Source organism: Typha angustifolia, chromosome 15 (assembly GCF_048772165.1).
Source record: "Typha angustifolia cultivar Huaian chromosome 15, ASM4877216v1, whole genome shotgun sequence".
NCBI classification, from domain to species: Eukaryota; Viridiplantae; Streptophyta; class Magnoliopsida; order Poales; family Typhaceae; genus Typha; species Typha angustifolia.
The window spans coordinates 23,000,661-23,020,551 of record NC_133253.1 but is presented as its reverse complement, the minus strand read 5'-3'; the positions used below and the strand labels follow the sequence as shown (position 1 = coordinate 23,020,551).

The window sequence follows — 19,891 nt, the reverse complement described above, 5'->3', positions numbered from 1 at the left end:
TTGTCACATGATAGGTCAACCAACTCCTGGAAATGATTTGGGTAGCAAATATCTGAAAAAATTCATTCCAAAACCATCGAGATTCAGGGCAGATTGCCAAACCATGTATCAAATACACCACAGGCAAGCTTTGATACCTCATACAAACAATTGCTGAATTAGTCTGCTCCAATGGATACAAATGGAAGAGAAAATCCCTGTACCAAGCTAAATATATCTACAAAACTATTACATCCTCAGGAACAATCTTCATCTAGAACTACGAATGCCAAAATGCACTCTTTTATATATTGCTTATTCAACAAGAGATGAAAGAAAATTGAACCACCAAAGAATGACTATTATGAAATGAACAACCTATAGAGACATCTTTTCTCTAACCTACCCAAATAACATGTAAAAGGAGCAAGAACAAAATCAACGAGTTCCATCGCAACAATTTCTTGACACGATGCATGCAGCTGCTATTTTGGTAAGTAAAGATAAGCAAAACAAATTTAACGCTGTAGAAACAACTTTTCTCTTGTTGCATAGATATCACCCATTTACTTGGTCCTGTTGGTCAATCACCAACTGCAACACTGCCATTATCTATTGAGGTGTTGGAATTTTCATCATCAATTCTCAAGTTGGAAAAACTTTCCGCAACAACATTCTCTTCTCCATCTGAGGAGGGTGCTTTCAGTGAAATACCATCCTCATTGGTTGCTGAAGCATCAGCAGAGAGGTCTGCAGGTTCCGAGGCTTCAGAGTTTTCAGCAGGTTCTGAGGCTTCAGAGTTTTCAGCAGGTTGTTGCTTCTGCAGGCTCCAATACATGATGCTTGCAGTGAGCGTGAGGATCATCTTCTGATTAACCTGACATAATAAAAAGTAGCTTATAACTTTAAAGACTGTAAAGGAAAGGAAGAAAAAAAAGAGGGAAGAAGAAAAGGTTCTGGAGGACCGAAGAATTAAATAAATGAAGAGGCTTTACTAATTATATGGATACATTCATAAGAAAGAATCAGAACGAGTTAGGCAAGAAAATATCAAAATATTCATCAACAAAATAATGACGATGCCTATCAAGTCCTCATAGTTCTTCCAACAAGAAGCACCATTACATGAAAAGGTGCTTGCTACAAACATACTATGTTTAGCATGCATGGTAATCCCTGCTTTGGATTGGGGGTAGCGAGAAAAATTCCTCACAAGCAGTTAACACGTTTCAATATCTTTTCTACTTATTGAATTGCACGAACATTTACAAAAGATTTTGCTACTTTACCTCCATGATGTCCTCTGGCAACAAAAAGACAGAACATCCAAGCTTTCTAGCTACACTGATAATATATGTAGCATTCAACTTCTTCTCCTCCTCTGTATTTGAACAACAGAAAGAGAGATGGTAAAAATAAGAATGATGTATTCCAGCTCAAATTTGCAAGAATATTTATAAGGATCTTATGCTAAATAAATTAAATAACAAAAGTACAAAACGATGCAAATGCATGAAGATCATTTGACTATGAGAAAACAGTAAAGTTATTAATAGGGTGCAAAATGCGCACCATCTTCACCCTTTGTGACTACTTTCCAATTTACAACTCTTGGCTGCACGGCACTAAGAAGTTCAAGGAAAAATATTCCACTTGATAGGTTCTTATCCTGAAGGGAGAAACAAAAGTTAAATATCAGAGCTTAGAAAACAACACTCAAATCGATAGGAGACATGTGGAACTGGGTAAGAGTACCTTGAAACTATCCATCTGAGAGCTTTTTCCTGATTTCTTAACTTTATTATTTGCCCAGGTCAGGATATCAGCATCCGATATCTCTTTTCCTTGGGAGTGGAATCTCAAGTTCTTTAGCAGTTGAAGAATATTGAATCTCATCAGCTGCCATAGAAAAGCTGAAATAAAACACAAAGGGTCAAAGATATATCTCTTCTTTATATTTTTCACTTTTTAGGAACTTCAAATATATCGCGAATACACTTAAGGGGTGACTCCAACACTGCCTCTTTAATGCTGTGCTTGCAAGCCAACGGAAGAAAAATTTCAGCACCTCTGAGGTTAAAGCTTATAAAAGAAACCCAATAATGTATGACAAGTAGCAAGGCAAAGGGAATTCACAACCAAAGTAGGGCAAAACTTTACAACCATATTGTAATACTTATGAGCCAGCTTGGAATGGAAGATACTAGCATTTATCTTGGTTTCCCCGCAAGTCTAATGGCATCAATATCAAACAAGAATTAAGAGGCACAGAGAACACAACTACACCACTGTACTAAACTATTAATAGAAACTGGATATCAATTTTAAACAAGAAACTAGACAAAGAAGGAATGTAGAATAACAAGTGATTTGAAAAACTAATTCTTGTGAAGAATGTACAGAAGGAAATGAACAACAAGCAAAGTTACCAAGAATCAGCTTCTTATTTCCTTGCACAATGTCATTTCCAGCCACATTCACTAGAGAAAATTTCAACTGCTTCCCAATTTTTATCACTTGGTTGCAGTTTTCAACTTTTCTAAATGGCATCTTGATTGGAGGTTTTGATGCTTGCTTCCAATTAACTGATCCAGGGGAAATTTTGTCAAGTACCTCCAACAGGACCCATCTGCACATGCTTTCAAACATTTAGCCAACAAGATACTAAGCAGTCTCATTCATTACAAAAAAGAAAATCTTACCCATTTCTGACATCCTCAAACAAATTATTAACATATGTAAGAATTCCAAGGCTGTTGATCCACAAACGAAAGGCCCTCTCTTCCCTAGATATTTGGACGTCATCAGGTGTTGATTGTGCAAATGCAATCTGCTTGTTGTCGGTGGATAAGCCATTCCTGCATATATTGTGTTGATGCTCAAAATGAGACTACTAATATAAATAGAAATTCAGCATGTAGATCATCACAAAATTTCCATGTACAACAAAAGGTACTTCCTAGTTTATGATTTTATTCTACACTCTCTGGCAGTGCTTGCAATTAGACACAATGGTGATCGTGCTAGTGGCACATGTCGGTCAGCACAGGGCATGCCAAGCGGCACGCCTTTACGTGTCAATGGCACGCCCTTGTGTGCTAATGACACGCATTTATAATATTTATAATATTTTAAGATATTTAGATATGTTTTTGAGTCTTCGGCATGTCAATTTTTCATTTTTAGTTTATTCATATTTATATATTAAAACTTACATTATAGTGTTTTATCTTTAGATTATTTTTGTAAATAAAACAATAATTAAATATAAATGTTATTCAACACACAATATGATTGAATACATTTACTAAAACTAATATAATGATTTAACACTTCATAATATGTTTAATACTTTATAAGATAATTGAACACATAATAACATTCAACACATAATATTAATTGATAATAATTCAATGATTAAAACTAATATTTAATTTAACATAGCATGACGAGGAGAATTAAAGACCTTATTTGTCGGCACAAGAATAGCACGAAAATATTGTACTTATTGATAATCTTCAAAACTCATCCACTTATAGTAACATCTCATATAGTCTTTATACAAATAAAAATTTTACAATTCTCCTATGATATGATATGAATATTGAACATGCATGGGAACTAAAGTTGATTTGATAATAATTAACGAAAATAGAAAGGAATTTAAAAAAAAAAGAGCTCCACATGTCGTGCCAAACCAACATGGCTTGGCATGGGAGTATGCCACTAGTACACCCCGTGTCAAGTGCTGTGCGATTACCGGTATAGTCATCCTTAGTCAGACATGTAAATAAGTAAAACAATTCCATGAACTAGGAAAGAAATAAGAAGACTGACAAGGCACAAATGTGTAAAACAATTCTATTTTATAAGGAGTATATGTTAATAATACTTTTCATTAAAGGAGAAAACATAGTTGTTTAATGTTAATCAATTAGAGAAGTGATCGATATAACACGAACAGTGGAGGCACAAAATGTGGTAAGCACGTCAGCTTAATTTCTTTTGCATTAATTTTGCTTTTCCTGTAACCTTCAAAAAACCTTCAAATTAGTTCATCCATACAGTGCAAGCAGCAACCACAAAAGTTCTGAGTTTATAAATTTGTAGACATACTTACTAGTAGAACCTCAACCAGAAAATGAGTATCCTCCTTAAGGATTCACAACCTAAAATACATTCTTAATCAACATATCTAGTATAGCATAACAAAATGCCTAATCATGTAAAATCTAAGATGTAACTTATATCAGTGAACCTGGTGCACATCAAATGTGAGTCCAGAGACACACGGTATGCTTTGTGGCAAATTTTATGTAAATCAAGATATTACCAGAATTGTGATGTGTAGTTGATACCAAGCGAGAGAAAGAGATCATAAAATAGCCAGGCCAGTATTTGGAGTTAATTGGCGACATTTACCAAACTATATCTGTTAAAATTTGAGTAAATTGTGAAAAACTTATCATAATATTATGCTAACATTTGAATATGATGTCATAGCTCATAGTGGTTGTTCATTACATATCACATGATTAAGCATTTGATGCAAATTTGCCCTAAGGAGATTATGATAGATGGAAGTCATGGAACACTAGATTAATGAATCACTGCATCTGAAAAGGCAAAGTTTTACAAAGATCTCTAACCACTAAGAAGATGGATATGATGACAAAACACTAAATAAATGAATCACATCTAAAATGCAAAATGTTACAAAGATCTCTAGCCAAAAAAAAAAAACGAAGCTGATTATAGATTACTAGTGCCTAGATATGTACCAGGCAATGCCACAAACTCTGCAACAAAAGTATTAAGAACAATTAACTATGAAAACATTAATCAGAAATTACTTGGAGCACTTCCTCAGTGATATCATTAAAGAGCATAACGAGTATCTGCATTTATGCAAATTACCAGCTTACCTTCACGAATATATATTACAAATAAAGAGGAACTGATTTTCTAAATGTTCTTAAGAAAGTAACACCAAATGATAAATATATGCATACAATGCTGACTGATCTGCAAAAACTTATGTACTATTATTTTCACTATTATCCAAACGATGCCAGAGAAGTTGACAAAAGAGTTGACCAAAGAGTTCATGAAATATGAATTTTCAAGGTAGCCTATTACAGTTCTCTTTTCCCTAATCTTCATTGTTACCACCAAAGGAGCACCAAATATTTGAAAAGTCCTGACAGCCAAACTGAGAGATAGGGCCATCAGTTTTCGGAAGCTCCTGCTATGGTGAAACAGGATGCACAAAACTAGGAAAGTGGCCAAGTTCCTGCGACTTCAGAAATTCCTTCAATTTAAAATTGATCTTATATTCAAGTGCAAACAACTCCAAATACTCTTGCATGTGATCAATATAACTTAGCGATATGAAATTTGGAAACTCCTTAAGATAAAAGGAAGCGAAGCACTGCTCACCTGTGCTGGAATATTTGTGCAACAAACGCAAGGTTCAAATTAGCAGAACCTTCAACAATGTCCTTGGGAGTCAAATATCTTTTGCAATCCAATTTCTCGGCTTGTTCAAGTACCAATTTTGCCCTTTCATTAGGATCCTTAGTATCAACAATTGTTGGGGTACTGTACTCAGGGGCAAGAGCATTAAGGAGGTGAGCATAGGCTTCTCCATCCTGGGTTTAAATGATAATGTGAGCATAAAAGCACAATAAATAGTTTCCATAAAAGAAATAGGAAACAAGATAGAAGGGAGGCAACGATTACTAGGACTAACAAGAGTACTATATAAAAATGACTTCAGTTCACAAATAGAATCAAGGATATTTTGAGTTTCTGATGGTTGTTGAACAAAAATGTGGCAGGAAAGATTCTCTTTATCTCCATATAGGTCAATAAAGTGCTATAGAGAACTAGCTGGAAATTCTGATGCACATGGAAAACATCACCACAGATGAATAAGAAACCCATAGTGCAGAATGGATACAGTTTACTTTGATACTTTAGTATGTCCCAGTTTGTTACTAGCTTTACTAGTTTCGGAATTTATGAGATGCAGATCAGATTCTTCCCTTTGCTAATCTCTAGATCACCTTCTATTTACTCTTCATCAAAGTACAATGACTTGCTTGTAAAAGTACAAGAAGTTTTTATTTTCTTCATAAAAGAATAAAGCCAGTAAAAGGATTTTGAAATAATGCAAGAAACCCACAATGAATATGTTGGGATCTAGTAAGATTTTATTCAAGACATGACCTTACTGACATAAAAAAACTGGCAGGTTAATTGTTACCAGCACAAAGGCATTCACATTATTAGAACAGATTATAAAGTTAGGCTGTATATAGATACTAGAAAGCACCAAGTTTCTGTAAGCAATAAATTCTGACCCCTTTTCAGTAAATGAAAAAATTGAAATGTTTGATCAAAAAACCACTTCTATGGATAATATTTCAGGATATATTTTTTCCGTGATGAATTGTTCCGAATATAATGCCAAATCTTTAACAGGAATACATACTTAGAATAGTGTTGACATAATATGTTATTGCATTAGGCAAGTTTAAGTGTTAATGATACAGCTGCCATGACTTTCATAGTACATGAAAAGAGCAGAACAATTCAACAGTTCAGGTATGCACCTTTACATCAGAAGAGAAATTTGTGACAGTTTTCTTATAGCCTGCTTTCTTGAGATGAAAATTCATCCATTTAAGTAACATTTTTTCTGGAGCTAAGCTCATTAGCTCATCCATGTCCTGTATAACATCAGACTAGCAAACATTAATAAGGGCAACATTATCCAACATAATTCATAAATGATTATAAATATAAATATAAATATATATATATATATATATATATATATATAGAGAGAGAGAGAGAGAGAGAGAGAGAGAGAGAGAGAGAGTCTTGATAAAGATTTAACAAGTAACCTTGCCATCATCTACCAACTCCATCAGCTGGGGTGTCTTTCTGAGGTTCAGATCAGCTAATAGTTGTATCTGCAAGGCCAAAATATCATTAATAATTATCATTTTATGATCTTTAAGTATATAATAGCCTATATGTTAGGATAATCTTCTCATATTCATCAAAGAAGTACACAGATCAACTACTTCATAAACCTATAATACCTCTATCTGTGGTGAAAAAGATTTAAAAGAAAAGGAAAAGAGTTCCGGTCAGTACCTTTATGATTTGAGATATCAAACCAAGAACCAAATGAGGCTGCACAAAAATGATAAAGCTTTAGTTTGCATCCCTATTACGAATTCCAGATTTAGTTATTAAAAATACGTTCCTTGACATGTCAGTAAGAGCAACAATACAATTTTCAGAGGATCCTTGTCAGTTCTGAACAATTTCAATGGTCTGGCAGGCCAGAAAACCAAAAAGTCTAGTAGAGATGATTCTAGACTGTTAACTACAAGCAAGAGGCACTAATCATTATACTTTCAGAAACAGGTAAGACAGTGACCACAAGTTTAAGCTGGACTTGTCGTAAACCTAACCTGGACCTATTTTAGATTTACATGCATTTTAAGAAAAAACCTTCAGTTCAATTTACAATTATATAGGCTTAGGAAATAGTAGAAATAGATAATAATTAAAGAAAACACATAGCTTTTCTTTTCAAGTACACAAGCCCAAAGAACAAGAACAGTAGTAGGCAGGGGAAGAGTTCTTTAAAAAAGAATGAAGTAGAGCCCAAATATGCAAGCAAGAGCATCAAAGAAGGCCTAGCCAGACCATCAGTTATAGCAAGAACACGGTAACTAATAAAATTAAGAATGGTGGGTAGAGCAAAGAAATGACCTAAATAGAAAAGAAGAAACTATCAACATCAGAACTTACTCTCCCTTCAACCAAGTCCTGTGTGCCAATATTAACCACCGTACATCCAATAGCCTTTGCAGAGTTGAGGCAAAGAGTGTGATTCTCATTCCTCTCCCATGGGTTGAGAACTCGCTTCTTATTAATAGCCCTCTCATCTATCGTCCCCGGAACCGCAACATTGATCAGTTTGCTGGTCAAATAAGCAAGAAAGATATGTAAATCTCATTACAATTAACTGTAAGTATGAGAAAGCCTCTCATTAGATCCAGCAATATAGAGTTGCCAACTTATGCATACTTATATATAGAACAATCGCTTCCATCTACCTTGTTACTCTTTTCTCACTATAAATAGACTAAATTACCAAAAACACCAAGAATAAGTACAACATGGATCGAAATAACTTACCACAGGAGGACACCATCCCTCACAAGGTTGAACAGATCGTTGGAGGCGGGATCCAACGGCAGATATTTCTTCAAGAAAGCATCCTCCCCAAGATAGCTATTGATGTGTGCCACATAAGACGCCTTCTCGGATTCATTAATGGTGTGCAAGAGTGTGGTGGTGGTGGCTTTCAAGAACGAAGAGGAATTCTTCGTGCCACCAAGTTTAGCAGCCGCCCGTGCTTGAAGATTCAAATAATCCTGCCAAATTTCAATTCTGCATCATCAAGTCCTGCCTCTAGCCTTTTATATGACAAATCCGAAATCAAGAAACAGAAACTAGATCTCCGATATACCCGAAGGAACGTTTCAAACTCAATCTCCTGGCTGCTGTCAGCATGCGACTCGCCAAGAACAGCAACGATCTCTTCCTCGGTTACCACCTCGTTGATACCCTTCAATTTTCCCATCAATCGTGGCAAATCTTTGATCGTCACATGACCTGTCTCTCTCTTTATAGAAAGAAACTGAAAAAAAAAATCCAATTTAATCGAATATGAACAATGCGATCAAGAGTTTTGAAGAAAACCCGTACAGAAATCAAGAAACAAGGGTTATTCGGATCGATTACCTTGGATTTAAGCCCCCGAAGCTCCACCTGTGTGAATTGGCTCTGGAGCCAGGGATCGGAAACGAGAACCCCGACGAAACTCGACATCTCACAGTCCTTCGACTTCCTTTTTCAAATCTCAGATCGGAATCCCAAAATTCGCCTCGCAAATCCTACGTATTCTCGATCCCGATCCAAAAAACTGCAACTTTTCTCATTCTAGCTGCTTAAAGGAGGAAAAAAAAACCACCCCCCCCATTAAACATCCACAGGGATAAGAGAAAATAACGCAAGGAAAACATCGCGATTACTTGATGAGATATAAAGAAAGCGACAACGAGGATGAGATGAGCAAAGACCCACCTGGCGGGATCGAAAATTCGTGTGCGAACACGTAATTCTCGTCCTCCACCCTCCTCCTCTTCCTCTTATATTCTTTCCTTCTCCTCGCTGTTCTTTTTTTTCTCTCTTTTTAACTCCCCCAGTCCAAGTAATTTGTCCTTCTTTATAAATTTCCAGATTTCGTGGGGTAATGGAGGAGATGTGGGGGCCGGTCGCTTTTTCCCAATCTCTCCCCCTCTGCCGAAAGCTAAAGAGAAGCGGTTGGTTATTTTCCTTCTGCGGGCCCGCGAAGAACCAGGAGCTTTGCTATCTACCAAGCTGGCATTTTTAGAAGCTTGCTTGAACCGGTTGTACCTCAAATTGGACCGGTTCAATTTCCGGTTCATCATCTTGGACCGGAATAATTAGGACATATATATATATATACTTTCCTTTGTCTAGTCCTGCATCTTCGTTTTGGATATAAAAAGAACAATTGAACTGCACTAACTGCAGCATGGAAATTGAGCAACAAAACATAAACATTAATTAAAAGTGTCTTTATATTATTGAAGGGCCCACAAGATTTTAGAACAATTTTGATGAGATAAAAGTGTTGATCAACCTCAATGCTGGACTGTCTAGCCTCTCTCATACTCTTGCTACAGAAACACAGAAAGAATTAAAAAGAAATATATATATATATATATATATATATATATTTTCTCCAATGCTGATGGTGGTGAGAGTGTAGAATTGGTCCTCCCTGCTACCAAACTTATATTTTACAACCTTTGTTCCACTCATTCTTCAACCAAGTTGACTCACTCTCTGGACAAGATGGCTGAAACATTTGTCACATATCTGCGTCATAAAATCAGAAGGCACACACTTGCCATTTGTTTAAGAGATTTTTGCATATAGCACCCTACATTTTGATAAAATTATAATTTATATCTTATATTTATAATTCTTTTAGTATAAGTTAATTTAATACAGATGTTTAGTTAAGTTTAACTAATAAATCTTACAGCAATAAATTTTCTACGTATCTTTACGATTTATAAATAATAAAAATATAGAATGTAAATCATAATTTTATTAAAAGACAAAGTGTAATACGTAAATTTCTCTTCTTCTTAATTACAATGAGAGAAATTAGTGAGATACCTTCTCTCCATAACATTTTTGTTTAATTTTTTTCAAAGTTGAAGCAAAGAAAGTTGCAATCCTATCATGATAGAATGGTTCCTAGGATTGAATGGGAATGCCAGTGCCAGCCATTATGCTGGAACAGGGTGTGAACAAGTCTTACTAGAGATGGGACCTCCTTGTTCATATAGCACAAGTCAACAGGAATATGATGAATTCTTCAAATATCAATCATGGTATCTATCGATTGGCTTTCTGCAGGTACGTGTATTTGAAACTCACTGTAAAGTTATGTAGTAGCTGTAGATACCATAGCAAACAATATGCATTAAAAGTAGAACAAGTAACAAGAACCCATATAAAGTTTGACACATTACACATCTCAATCCTAATTTAACAACATCTCATTGGGAAATATAAGCAGAGCAATGAGTGTAAACGCCTCTCAGAACACAAGCATCAGAAGACCAACACAAGCCATGACCAAGTAATTAACAAGACCAACACCAATGCAGTAGGAAGGGCTTGTTGAAGGTTTAGGAGCCAGAACTGTTGCACTAGTGCTAGGCTTAGCGTCTGATGGTTTATCTTGGGCAGCTGGGGCCTCAGCTGGAGCTAATGGTGGATCAGTTGTGAAAATTTCCAGAGGAAGTAGAACCTTGTCAACCTCATAAACTGCAACTGGTGCAGTGGAGTACACACTGCTAGTAATCTTCGGATTAGACCATTGTGATGCTATGCGAATTAGTCCCATGTCATCAGTGACATTGAGAGCATACTGTCCACCAGCAAAAGTAGTGACAGGATTCAAGTTGCTTAAGTTCTTGAAGTCTGATAGGGAGTAGTACTTGGGCAAGCCATGGTATAGGAGGAGGGACTTGAGCTGGTCTTGGGTGAGGTTGGAGAATGTAGACTGTTTAAGGGATGCAAACGCCGAATTCTTTGGGACGAAGATTGTTACTCCTTGTTCTGTGTTGTTAGCTTGGTTTTGGAATGTCTGGATGACTTGAGTTTGTAGGAGATAGTTGAGAAAGGTGCGGAACGGGCCGGTGACGGAGAGTAGCTCAGTGAGGTTTACATGGTGTGGAGCAGGAGCTGGTGCTGGAGATGGAGGTAGAGATGGAGAAGGGGGAGTTTGTGCCATTGCAGGAGATGAGATCAATAGGACTAGCATGATACTAGCACAGACAGCTGAAGTGAGCTCCATTATCTAAACTGTCTCTCCTTTATAAGAACTATTATGGCCCTGTAAGAACTATGCAACATCAAAACAAGCAAATGATATGGAATAGAAACCTTCACAGTTCAAAATTCAAGATTTTGATTGGCAAATAATGAACAAGAATGTCTAGATTCTCAGACGCATAAAGAAAGCAAGAGAGAAGAATTATTTCATTCAAGTAATGTATCAGAACAGTCATAAAGAACCTTTTTGAATTAAGCGTACATTTTGACATGATCTCTCACATTCAAAGGACCACATAAATCATATTAGAAAAATTCATGGTGAAGAAAGTGAAAGAATATGTGTCATTGTTCTCAAGAAGCATAGAAGGAAAAGAAGAGAATTGTGTAAATAAACTCTAGGCTTATAGCCTTTACAGTGTAGTACAATCAGATTTCTCATCACAAAATCCATTTATAACTGAGCATAAAGATGCATTTGAGGTGGATGAAGGGAAAAATCCTAATAGATTACACATTAAGGAGATCCAAATTTATTTTTCATCAAGAGGCAAATAAGTACTACCATTAGAAAGAAAAACTTGCTACAAGGCAGAAATGGCATAAAAGTTACTTAAATAAAAAAAAAATAGATAGAAAAGGGGAGGCACCAAAGAGATTCAAGACTCTTAAGAAACAAAAAACAAAAGATATTGATTGGACTTGTTCCAGTCGCATGATGATATTGTCAGATCACCACTAGCATAACATCTGCTATAAGAGATACCAAGCAAAACATATAGCAACATTTTATCCCAGTAAAAAGGTTGTTAAAGGATCAAAAAGCTAGTAAGACCCAAGTTGGGAAGTCTACCTTCAATGTATGAGAAAGGCAACAATATTGAAACCAACCAGATTGAAGACAACTTTCCTCTATAGCAGAAAAAAAAAAACCAATAAAAGTCATCTTAATCTAAACCCAGAAAAGCTAAGGACCGCCAAAAAAGATTCAAAAACTTAACTAATAGAAATACAAACTTCATTTAAGATTAAAGAGAAAACAACCTTCAAATATAGATCCACTTGAGGTGAATGCTACAAGAAATCGAAGTGGAAGCAGGAACTATAAAAAAAAAAAAACCAAATATCTACTCGATTCAGAGAGGAAGAATGGTTTAAGAACATACTTGCTCAGAGGAACTCAAAATGCGTCCAGAAGAGGTAAAGAAACTCAATGGAGGTGGAAGTGCTAAGGCGTCCTATATAAAGTAGTTGTCTGGAAATGATGTGATCTTCTTGGTAGCTGGAAGAGGTTTGACAATATATTTGAAAATAGACACTTTTCCAGTTAGTTTCTTTTATCTTTTGGATTAAGATGTACTTCTCCCTCTCTCTCTCCTCCTTTTTTTCTCTTTTTTATTCTTTTTCTTCAAGTGAAAGACCAAAGGATTTCAAAAAATGGCTCTTCAACTACTCTGATTCCTTTTACTCCACCTTGAGTTCAAACACCAAACATAGTCATGAAAGATAGATATATTTTTTGAAATGTGTCAGCAATTTATTATCTCATGAGAGAAGTTCTTCTTGTGGTTTTCTATCAATAAATTCTTTCATGTGCAACATGCAGTGTCCTGCTCCTTAAGGAGGTTGGTGGTCCAAAGGATGGGCCTATCACTTCCAGTTATCTCATTTGCATCAATAAAGCCCTGTCCAAGTAATAAAGTGGGCTTCCTGAGGACTCATGAATGATTTCTAAGTTCTATCATAAATAATCTGATCAGTTTGATGTGGCTAATAAAGAGGAGGTTTGCCATAGATTGCTGTCCTTGAACTGCACGTGATCAAGCCATGGAAGAACAGACAAAGACATATGGACCACTCAGGCCTAGGAAGAAGTTTAAGCATGTCTTCTAAAGCCATTGATACCTTCCAAATTTAGAAGTTTAGCTTTGTTTATTAGTATTTCCACTTAGCTGGAAAGCACTCATCACATGCTCAACAGACAGAGATGGAGACAAATACAGTCGAATCTATGAGAATTTAAGTACTCAGTTCCTTTTTCAAATTAGCTCTTTAATCTACTATTTGTCTGCCTCCACAACATTGCACATTTCAACACAAAATGGATGAGCCATACTAATGTTTAGAATACAAAACTTGCACAATACAATTATGCAAGTTGCCTGATAGATAAAAAAAAATTGCGATTACTATATTGTTATAATTCAAAACAGATTGGTTTAACTTCTTTTTTTTATTGACTTTTTCATGGGGTAAAAGTTTTTTTTATCATATATTATTTATGAGCCTAAAGTCTATTGTTTTGAATTATTACTGAACTATTACTTTAAATTAAATATTATCAAGATATCGTTCGGAGTTATCATATTATCGAACTACTCCTATAAGCTAATACACCACTAAGTTATTAATCGAATTGAGCCGAGCTATAAACTAAGTCACTAAAATATAAAATAATTTTTTTTCTATAATAATTATTTAATGTTAGAGTTGAAATTGTGAACTGCTTGATGTGGAGAAGGTAGCTAACAATTTTACAAGAATTTGTCATAAAATAAAAGTGTAAAAAAAATTTGAGTGAAAAAAATAATAATAAAAGTAAAAGTGATTCCTAGTACAGTGTGGCTCTTTTTCAATGAGGAGCAGATTATCTACAGCCCCAACTGCAGGAAATTCAGGCAGTGGGGGCATCTAGGCAGTCTATGGTTGGCTGTCAAAAGATTATCTAATCAATTTAGAAGTATCTAATCAATTTAGAAGGCAATCAAGGGCATTTTCTCCCTGTTCTGATACCAGGTTTGCATGGGGAAGCATATCTGTAACATTTTCACATTTTTCCTCTGGCAACAATAGTTGCAAAGAACCTTCTACAAGCTTGGCTTTTGATACATCCACACCCTAATAAAGGGAACTATGAAATGTACTACTTGACCAATGGGTTAGATGATAATTAGATAAATTTCTTGACAGCAAATATATAACAGAATCAAATGGCTCTTGCCTTGAGATCATAAGCAAGTCCCTGTTTGGTAATGTCTTAAATAAAAAGCATACAAGAATTTTCCGAATGTGACCATAGATCATGAGCAAATGATGCAATCTGAGTGAGATGAAGCAACACTCATTCAACAAATCCATATACAGATGGTTAAAGCTAGCACAAAGAAATGTAGCCAAGCAGAAGAAAGCAGAGAACCATCAGACCACAGCACTGTTATTGATGATGCCTTGGTAGACATTAGCCTCTTTTCATATATGCGACTGTATCATGCAAGAATCAACTGCAAACAATGGCTTCAAAAAGGCTCAAAAGCGATGTTTTCCATCATCTTGTTGCTGATGGCCATTCTCTGCGTATGTCGAACGTATAATTGATCTCCAAGTAACGCTTTCCATCATCATCAACAAACTGATGTGAAAAGTTAAGACATCGCCGCATTAGTTAGTAGCCATAGAAAGATAGCCATTAGACATTAGTTTGATGTTCTACTCACAAGCTGACAGAACATTATTGACCTGAGTGTCACTAACAAATTTGTCATCTATTGTTCTAGAACTCAAAAGGCAAAGTAGATTGTATAGTAATGCTCATAGGACTGCACATTAGTACTTGATAGGATTTATTCATTGCTACCACAGCATAACATCTTTATCAGCAAATTTGAAGTAATCTGAAAATATAAGGTCGACTGAAGAAGAAGGTTCAGGACTAAGTTGTAATCTGAACCACTGACAAATTTTAGCTGATACTAAGTGTTGACTGTGCACAATTTACCAAAAATTGAGTTATTAATTATTATATTGCTTTTCTTCAACAATTAGTGATTTATTGGTTGTCATGTTGTGATATTTGACATAGATATTGAAAAAAAAAACCAATTACTACTGCTCTAATATTTATATCCAATAATTTGCTGATGAACAAATTCAGAATAGACATTCCTTTAAATTTTATGCAATGCGAATTTCGAGAAAAGAAATTGAGGGCATGCAAATCTTACCCTAGTTCTTGCAGAATAAGATCCTCTTGCAAACATACCAGAAGGGGTGGTCTCTTCTGGTGTTTCATATATGTAAGGCTCAAGCTGAGGGCTGAAGGTCCCTAGCATCTCTTTAGTGCTATCCACTGCAATGGAAATTGATTGAGTAGCAGTAAGGAGTTATTAAACTTGGATTTATTGTCACCATTGTGAGAAAATAATCTACTTTAATTCATGTAATATGGAAAGCCAAGTGCCAGATAGATGCCAAAGATGAACTCACCCTTAATACCAGTCTTCCAAACTGTGTTAGTGTATCTGAGACCAGAGACAATATTATTGCTGACAGAGAAGGTGAACTTGAGCTTGTAGTGGCTACCTTCTTTCAGGGTGAACCACACACCCTTGGCATTGGGCTCCACAGGGAGAGGGAGAACGATGTCAGATCTATCAGGAGATAAGATTGAAAGGCTCAAGATCTTAACCTCTGGGTCCAATATTTCTACAACAAAGTAAAAGTAATTAAAAAGAAACATTAGGAAAATGAATAGTTAGTCAAAGTTGAGATATATATGAATAGTCAAGAGGCTGAATTGCAAATCTTATGCTGGAAATGGAAAGATTCTTTTTCTGAAAAAAGGCAGCACAAAAGTTAGGCAAATTGAACTTAAAAGAAGGAACTTTTGGAAGAAAAGAGAGTGGGGTCACCTCCCACAGAGTTCAAATCCACACTACCCAAAAGCTGCTCCTTCCACCTTCTCAGGCTATCATCATCCTGCCGGTTAAAATGATGAAACATCCATGAACAGTAGCTATGATCATCACAAGCAAGCTAAAGAAATTTGGGAAAGAGAGAAGAGCAATGGGAGCAAACCTTATCCTTCTCCATCTGGTCTTTGAGACTGACCTGAGGACCCAGATCAATTCCTTTGACAACCTTACTATCATCATCATCTTCTTCATCATCACTGGCTAAGAGAGAAGCCTCACTCATCTGCCTGTTGAGCCTTTCAGCATCACGCCCATCCTCTCCTTCCCTGTGCACCTCCACCTCCTTTGGTGCCAAGATCCCATTTTTATCGGCTTTTTCTCTGTTCTCTTCCAAACCCATGTCGTTAGAGCTGGAGAGAGCTCCAATGGCCAAAGACATAGCAACCCCAACACATCAACTTAGAGCAAACAGAGTATAACCGTATAGAAGACACAGACCTGAAAGATACCCACCACCCAATAGAAGTCAAAGGACAAAGAGCCAAAAAGGAACCAAATCCGAGACACCCACCAATCCAAAACGAGGAGGAAGGGAGAAAAGAGAACGAACCCAAGGAAAAAAAAACTAGCAGTTCGAAAGATGCCCTGCAGCACAAACAGTAAAATAACACGACCAAGGGTCCAAGGGGAGGAGGATTTCGACAGACAAGAAGAACCCAACAAGGGAAAAGCTCCACTGAGACAAGAACTAAGAAGAACAATGAGGAGATGGTTTGGGTCTAATTGGAATTCGCAAAGAAGAGGGAGGCAGGAAAGGTAATGGAATTATCTAGAGAGAGAATGAGGTGGCTAGAACGTGTCAGTCACTACCATAGAGGGAGGGAGGGAGGGAGGGAGGGAGGGATGGAAGAAGGAGAGAGAGAGAGAGAGAGAGAGAGATCTCATGCACAGCGAAACATTGGGTGGTGATGAGCTGCTCTCTGACCCATTCTTTGAGGTACCCTTCTGGGTTGGGATAGCAGGAACCATTTGGGTGCATGGCTTACTGTGATTGGCTACAAAATCACCCAGAGTTAACTGTTAGGACTTTTTTTGCAAATCACCATGTAGTTTATTTAGTCTTATGCACTGTGGTCCCCCTGACACTGCACACTGCACTCTAGAATGATAGGAAAGAATAGTTACCTCTGCTATCCCGTGAATTGCAACTTGAAGTCTTTGTACTACTGCAATATATTCTAAGGTACACTTCTGAGGTACCCCAAGGAAAGCTCATCAATTCTAAGGTACGTTGCAATTTTATCATTTTTCCTATAAACCCATCGTGTTTATTTTACTTTCTTTCTTTCTGTTAAAACTAAACTTTATCTTCTCGGATGTTCTTTTTTTGCAAAGGTGAAAATAGAGAAGATGTGCGTTTCAGTCAGAGGTGTATATAATACACTGAAATCATTTCTTTATCATAGCTAATACGTGATAGTTTTTTCTTTAATATACTTAAAAATAAGTGATGATGCGTCTCAATTCTCAAACCATAGAAACGTGGCCGTTTGCAATGGGGCCCGCAACTTTCAGCTCTGCAACTTAGTGGGCCCAAAAGAACCCTTCAACTTAGTTTAAATTTTAATTTTCTAGGCCTGCTATTAGATTACAAGTTCACAGCCCATTGAAACAATTTGCCATCACCTCCCAATTTGTCAAAGTGTTTAAAAATAATAAATAAGAGAGTTTAATTACAATTAATCATGGTACTAATCCTAATTCCTTCTCCTCGCTCTCTCCCTATATATACCTATGCGTATATAAGCAAGAAGTTATATACCTTACCCTCCCCTCCTCATAACAATCGGTTAGTTAGTTACTTAAGATGAGCGTAGAAGTATTGGACGAAGCCACCATCCGCAGCTTCGTCGAGGACGAGGAGGCCTTCAACACGTCGGTCGAGGACCGGTTTCACAACCTCGATGCCGACCACGACGGCTTACTAACCTACGGCGAGATGGCCGCCGAACTCGAAAACCTCAGAGTTCTCGAGACGCACTTTGGAGTGGACGGGGCAGGGCTCAGCAACGACGAACTGGTCAAGCTCTACAAAGGTCTGTTTGCTAGGTTCGATCACGACGGCAACGGAACGGTGGACTTGGAGGAGTTCCGGTCCGAGATGCGCGAGGTGCTGCTCGCCGTCGCCACCGGGATCGGGTACTCGCCGGTGCAGATGGTGATCGAGGAGGGGAGCTTCCTTAAGAGAGCAGTGGATCGTGAGTCGGCCATGAGAAAAGGAGGTTGATTTATTAATTACGTAGTATTTCGCAATCTTAATCGCTGTGATTGTACTGCATTTTGTGTGTGCCAAGGAAATTCTGTTTGATTTTTTCTTCTTCTTCTTTTTTTGCATTTTATTATTTTATATTTAATTTTGAGAGTCGTAATTTGTGTCGTGGATTTAAAGAAGCCTTTGCTATGTACCGGTCAACGCCTTGAAATGCTTTCTTCTTTTGAGATTTGCCCGAGTCAACGAAGTTGACCTCGAGATCTGAATGCTTCTTTGACTTTTCATAAAAATTACCTCCTTTTATTGAAATCATTAACTCGTACAAACACACGTATATGATATACGTCTACTTCATAATCCTACTAAGTGAAAAATAATCTAGAATCAAATAATAATAATTAAAATTAAGCAGCAGGAATCCTCTGAGCCAGCTCTCTCTCCACAGCCCTCTTAAGAAAGCTACCTTCTTCAACCACCATTTGAATGGGCAAGAATCCGATTCCATTCGCCACCGCCAGCATCACCTCCCTCATCTCATTCTTGAACTCCTCCAAGTCCACTGTTCCATTGCCGTCATGATCAAATCGCTTGAACAGCCCACGGTAGAGTTGCATCAGCTCATCTTGGCCCATCTCCACTTCGTCCACCCCAAAGTGCTTCTCTAACACCCTGAGGCTCATCAGCTCCTTAGCCATCTCGGAATAAGTGAGCCGGCCGTCGTTGTCGGCGTCGAGGCTGGCGAACCGGCCTTCGACGGAGACGTTGAAGGCCCCTTCGTCCTCGACGAAGCTGAGAATTGTGGCACCGTCTAATAATTCTACACTCATTATCTTTTTGATGAAGACTGGCTCTCTGATTGTGACTCTCTTGTTGGTTTGAAGAAGAGAAGGTGGTGGGTGTTGTATATATATAGAAGAAAAGAGAAAGCTTTGATTAATTAGTTGGTAGATATTGGTGCAATGCGTGTATGGTTGGCCGGTTGTTTTAGGTGTGGTTGGAATTTTGTTCTCGGGTTTGGTATGCTATGGGCTGTTTTAGGTGATTGGGTGCTGATCGAGTCATGGGTACTTGAAATTTTTGGCAAATTACACTTAGGCCTACATTGTTTAAGGATTTACGAGATTACACCTTGATATTTATATTTTGGAAAATTTTCAAATAACACCCTATATTTTTACTATTTTTTATTAACATCTGACATGTTTTTTTTCTATAATTTTTACATAATTTAACTTAGCTTAACTATTTTTAAATTAAAAAATATATCTTCGATTGCATGTTGGAATATAGTGATTAAATCTAAAAGAGGTTTTTAATTTGGTAAGGCAGGTAAGCATAATGTATGGTTTTGAAAGGGTTTAATTAGTGTGGATCAAAATAGGAATCTTTTTAAGAGTTTTTAAATAATTTAATCACAGAGGAGTGCTAATAAAAAGATTAATAAAATTATATGATTTTATTCAAAAATTCTCCTTGATAA

The 19,891-nt window shown here is 36.8% G+C and overlaps 5 protein-coding genes across 8 annotated transcripts; 1 reads left to right on the top strand and 4 right to left on the bottom strand.

Moving 5' to 3' along the window:
- Window positions 1-129: 129 nt before the first annotated feature.
- Window positions 130-9,308, bottom strand: LOC140777964 (fimbrin-5-like). Of its 2 annotated transcripts, none has more exons than XM_073122415.1 (15): window positions 9,154-9,308; window positions 8,812-9,013; window positions 8,537-8,707; window positions 8,203-8,441; window positions 7,813-7,984; window positions 7,147-7,185; window positions 6,891-6,959; window positions 6,597-6,713; window positions 5,419-5,630; window positions 2,682-2,837; window positions 2,409-2,608; window positions 1,735-1,892; window positions 1,552-1,648; window positions 1,269-1,360; window positions 130-856 (listed from the first exon to the last, which is right to left on the bottom strand). In XM_073122415.1, the coding sequence occupies exons 2-15, from the start codon at window positions 8,896-8,898 to the stop codon at window positions 563-565; spliced, it is 2,103 nt and encodes a 700-aa protein (XP_072978516.1). In that variant the 5' UTR covers window positions 8,899-9,013; window positions 9,154-9,308; the 3' UTR covers window positions 130-562. The 2 variants fall into 2 exon arrangements, with proteins under 2 accessions (XP_072978516.1, XP_072978518.1); XM_073122417.1 differs by having other exon boundaries at window positions 8,812-9,009; window positions 9,154-9,243.
- Window positions 9,309-10,564: 1,256 nt separating this feature from the next.
- On the bottom strand, window positions 10,565-12,885 carry LOC140778834 (fasciclin-like arabinogalactan protein 7). Its single transcript, XM_073123706.1, has 2 exons — window positions 12,615-12,885; window positions 10,565-11,509 (listed from the first exon to the last, which is right to left on the bottom strand). The coding sequence occupies exon 2, from the start codon at window positions 11,468-11,470 to the stop codon at window positions 10,709-10,711; it is 762 nt and encodes a 253-aa protein (XP_072979807.1). The 5' UTR covers window positions 11,471-11,509; window positions 12,615-12,885; the 3' UTR covers window positions 10,565-10,708.
- Window positions 12,886-14,387: 1,502 nt separating this feature from the next.
- On the bottom strand, window positions 14,388-17,041 carry LOC140777674 (rho GDP-dissociation inhibitor 1-like). Of its 3 annotated transcripts, none has more exons than XM_073121952.1 (6): window positions 16,653-17,041; window positions 16,303-16,549; window positions 16,137-16,203; window positions 15,712-15,930; window positions 15,450-15,574; window positions 14,388-14,857 (listed from the first exon to the last, which is right to left on the bottom strand). In XM_073121952.1, the coding sequence occupies exons 2-6, from the start codon at window positions 16,537-16,539 to the stop codon at window positions 14,774-14,776; spliced, it is 732 nt and encodes a 243-aa protein (XP_072978053.1). In that variant the 5' UTR covers window positions 16,540-16,549; window positions 16,653-17,041; the 3' UTR covers window positions 14,388-14,773. The 3 variants fall into 3 exon arrangements, with proteins under 3 accessions (XP_072978053.1, XP_072978052.1, XP_072978051.1); XM_073121951.1 differs by having other exon boundaries at window positions 16,303-16,637; window positions 16,750-17,040; XM_073121950.1 differs by having other exon boundaries at window positions 16,303-17,040.
- Window positions 17,042-18,006: 965 nt separating this feature from the next.
- On the top strand, window positions 18,007-18,426 carry LOC140777087 (uncharacterized). Its single transcript, XM_073120988.1, has one exon. It carries the CDS (start codon window positions 18,007-18,009, stop codon window positions 18,424-18,426), a length of 420 nt encoding a protein of 139 aa, XP_072977089.1.
- A 254-nt stretch (window positions 18,427-18,680) lies between these two features.
- On the bottom strand, window positions 18,681-19,297 carry LOC140779020 (uncharacterized). The gene has a single exon (XM_073123958.1). The coding sequence runs from the start codon at window positions 19,236-19,238 to the stop codon at window positions 18,816-18,818; it is 423 nt and encodes a 140-aa protein (XP_072980059.1). The 5' UTR covers window positions 19,239-19,297; the 3' UTR covers window positions 18,681-18,815.
- Window positions 19,298-19,891: the final 594 nt, after the last annotated feature.

What these genes read in the sequence shown, in the direction of transcription:
- LOC140777674 (XM_073121950.1), bottom strand. Translation starts at nt 16,578, where the DNA reads ATGTCTTTGGCCATTGGAGCTCTCTCCAGCTCTAACGACATGGGTTTG. An exon ending in TTGGAAGACTGGTATTAAGG is followed by an intron (nt 15,575 to 15,711) that starts GTGAGTTCATCT and finishes TTTCCATTGCAG; the next exon opens with TGGATAGCACTAAAGAGATG. An exon ending in CTTATTCTGCAAGAACTAGG is followed by an intron (nt 14,858 to 15,449) that starts GTAAGATTTGCA and finishes TTTTCACATCAG; the next exon opens with TTTGTTGATGATGATGGAAA.
- LOC140777087 (XM_073120988.1), top strand. Translation starts at nt 18,007, where the DNA reads ATGAGCGTAGAAGTATTGGACGAAGCCACCATCCGCAGCTTCGTCGAG.
- LOC140778834 (XM_073123706.1), bottom strand. Translation starts at nt 11,470, where the DNA reads ATGGAGCTCACTTCAGCTGTCTGTGCTAGTATCATGCTAGTCCTATTG.
- LOC140779020 (XM_073123958.1), bottom strand. Translation starts at nt 19,238, where the DNA reads ATGAGTGTAGAATTATTAGACGGTGCCACAATTCTCAGCTTCGTCGAG.
- LOC140777964 (XM_073122415.1), bottom strand. Translation starts at nt 8,898, where the DNA reads ATGTCGAGTTTCGTCGGGGTTCTCGTTTCCGATCCCTGGCTCCAGAGC. An exon ending in TTCGGGGGCTTAAATCCAAG is followed by an intron (nt 8,708 to 8,811) that starts GTAATCGATCCG and finishes TTTTTTTTTCAG; the next exon opens with TTTCTTTCTATAAAGAGAGA. An exon ending in AAATAAGAAGCTGATTCTTG is followed by an intron (nt 1,893 to 2,408) that starts GTAACTTTGCTT and finishes GTTTTATTTCAG; the next exon opens with CTTTTCTATGGCAGCTGATG.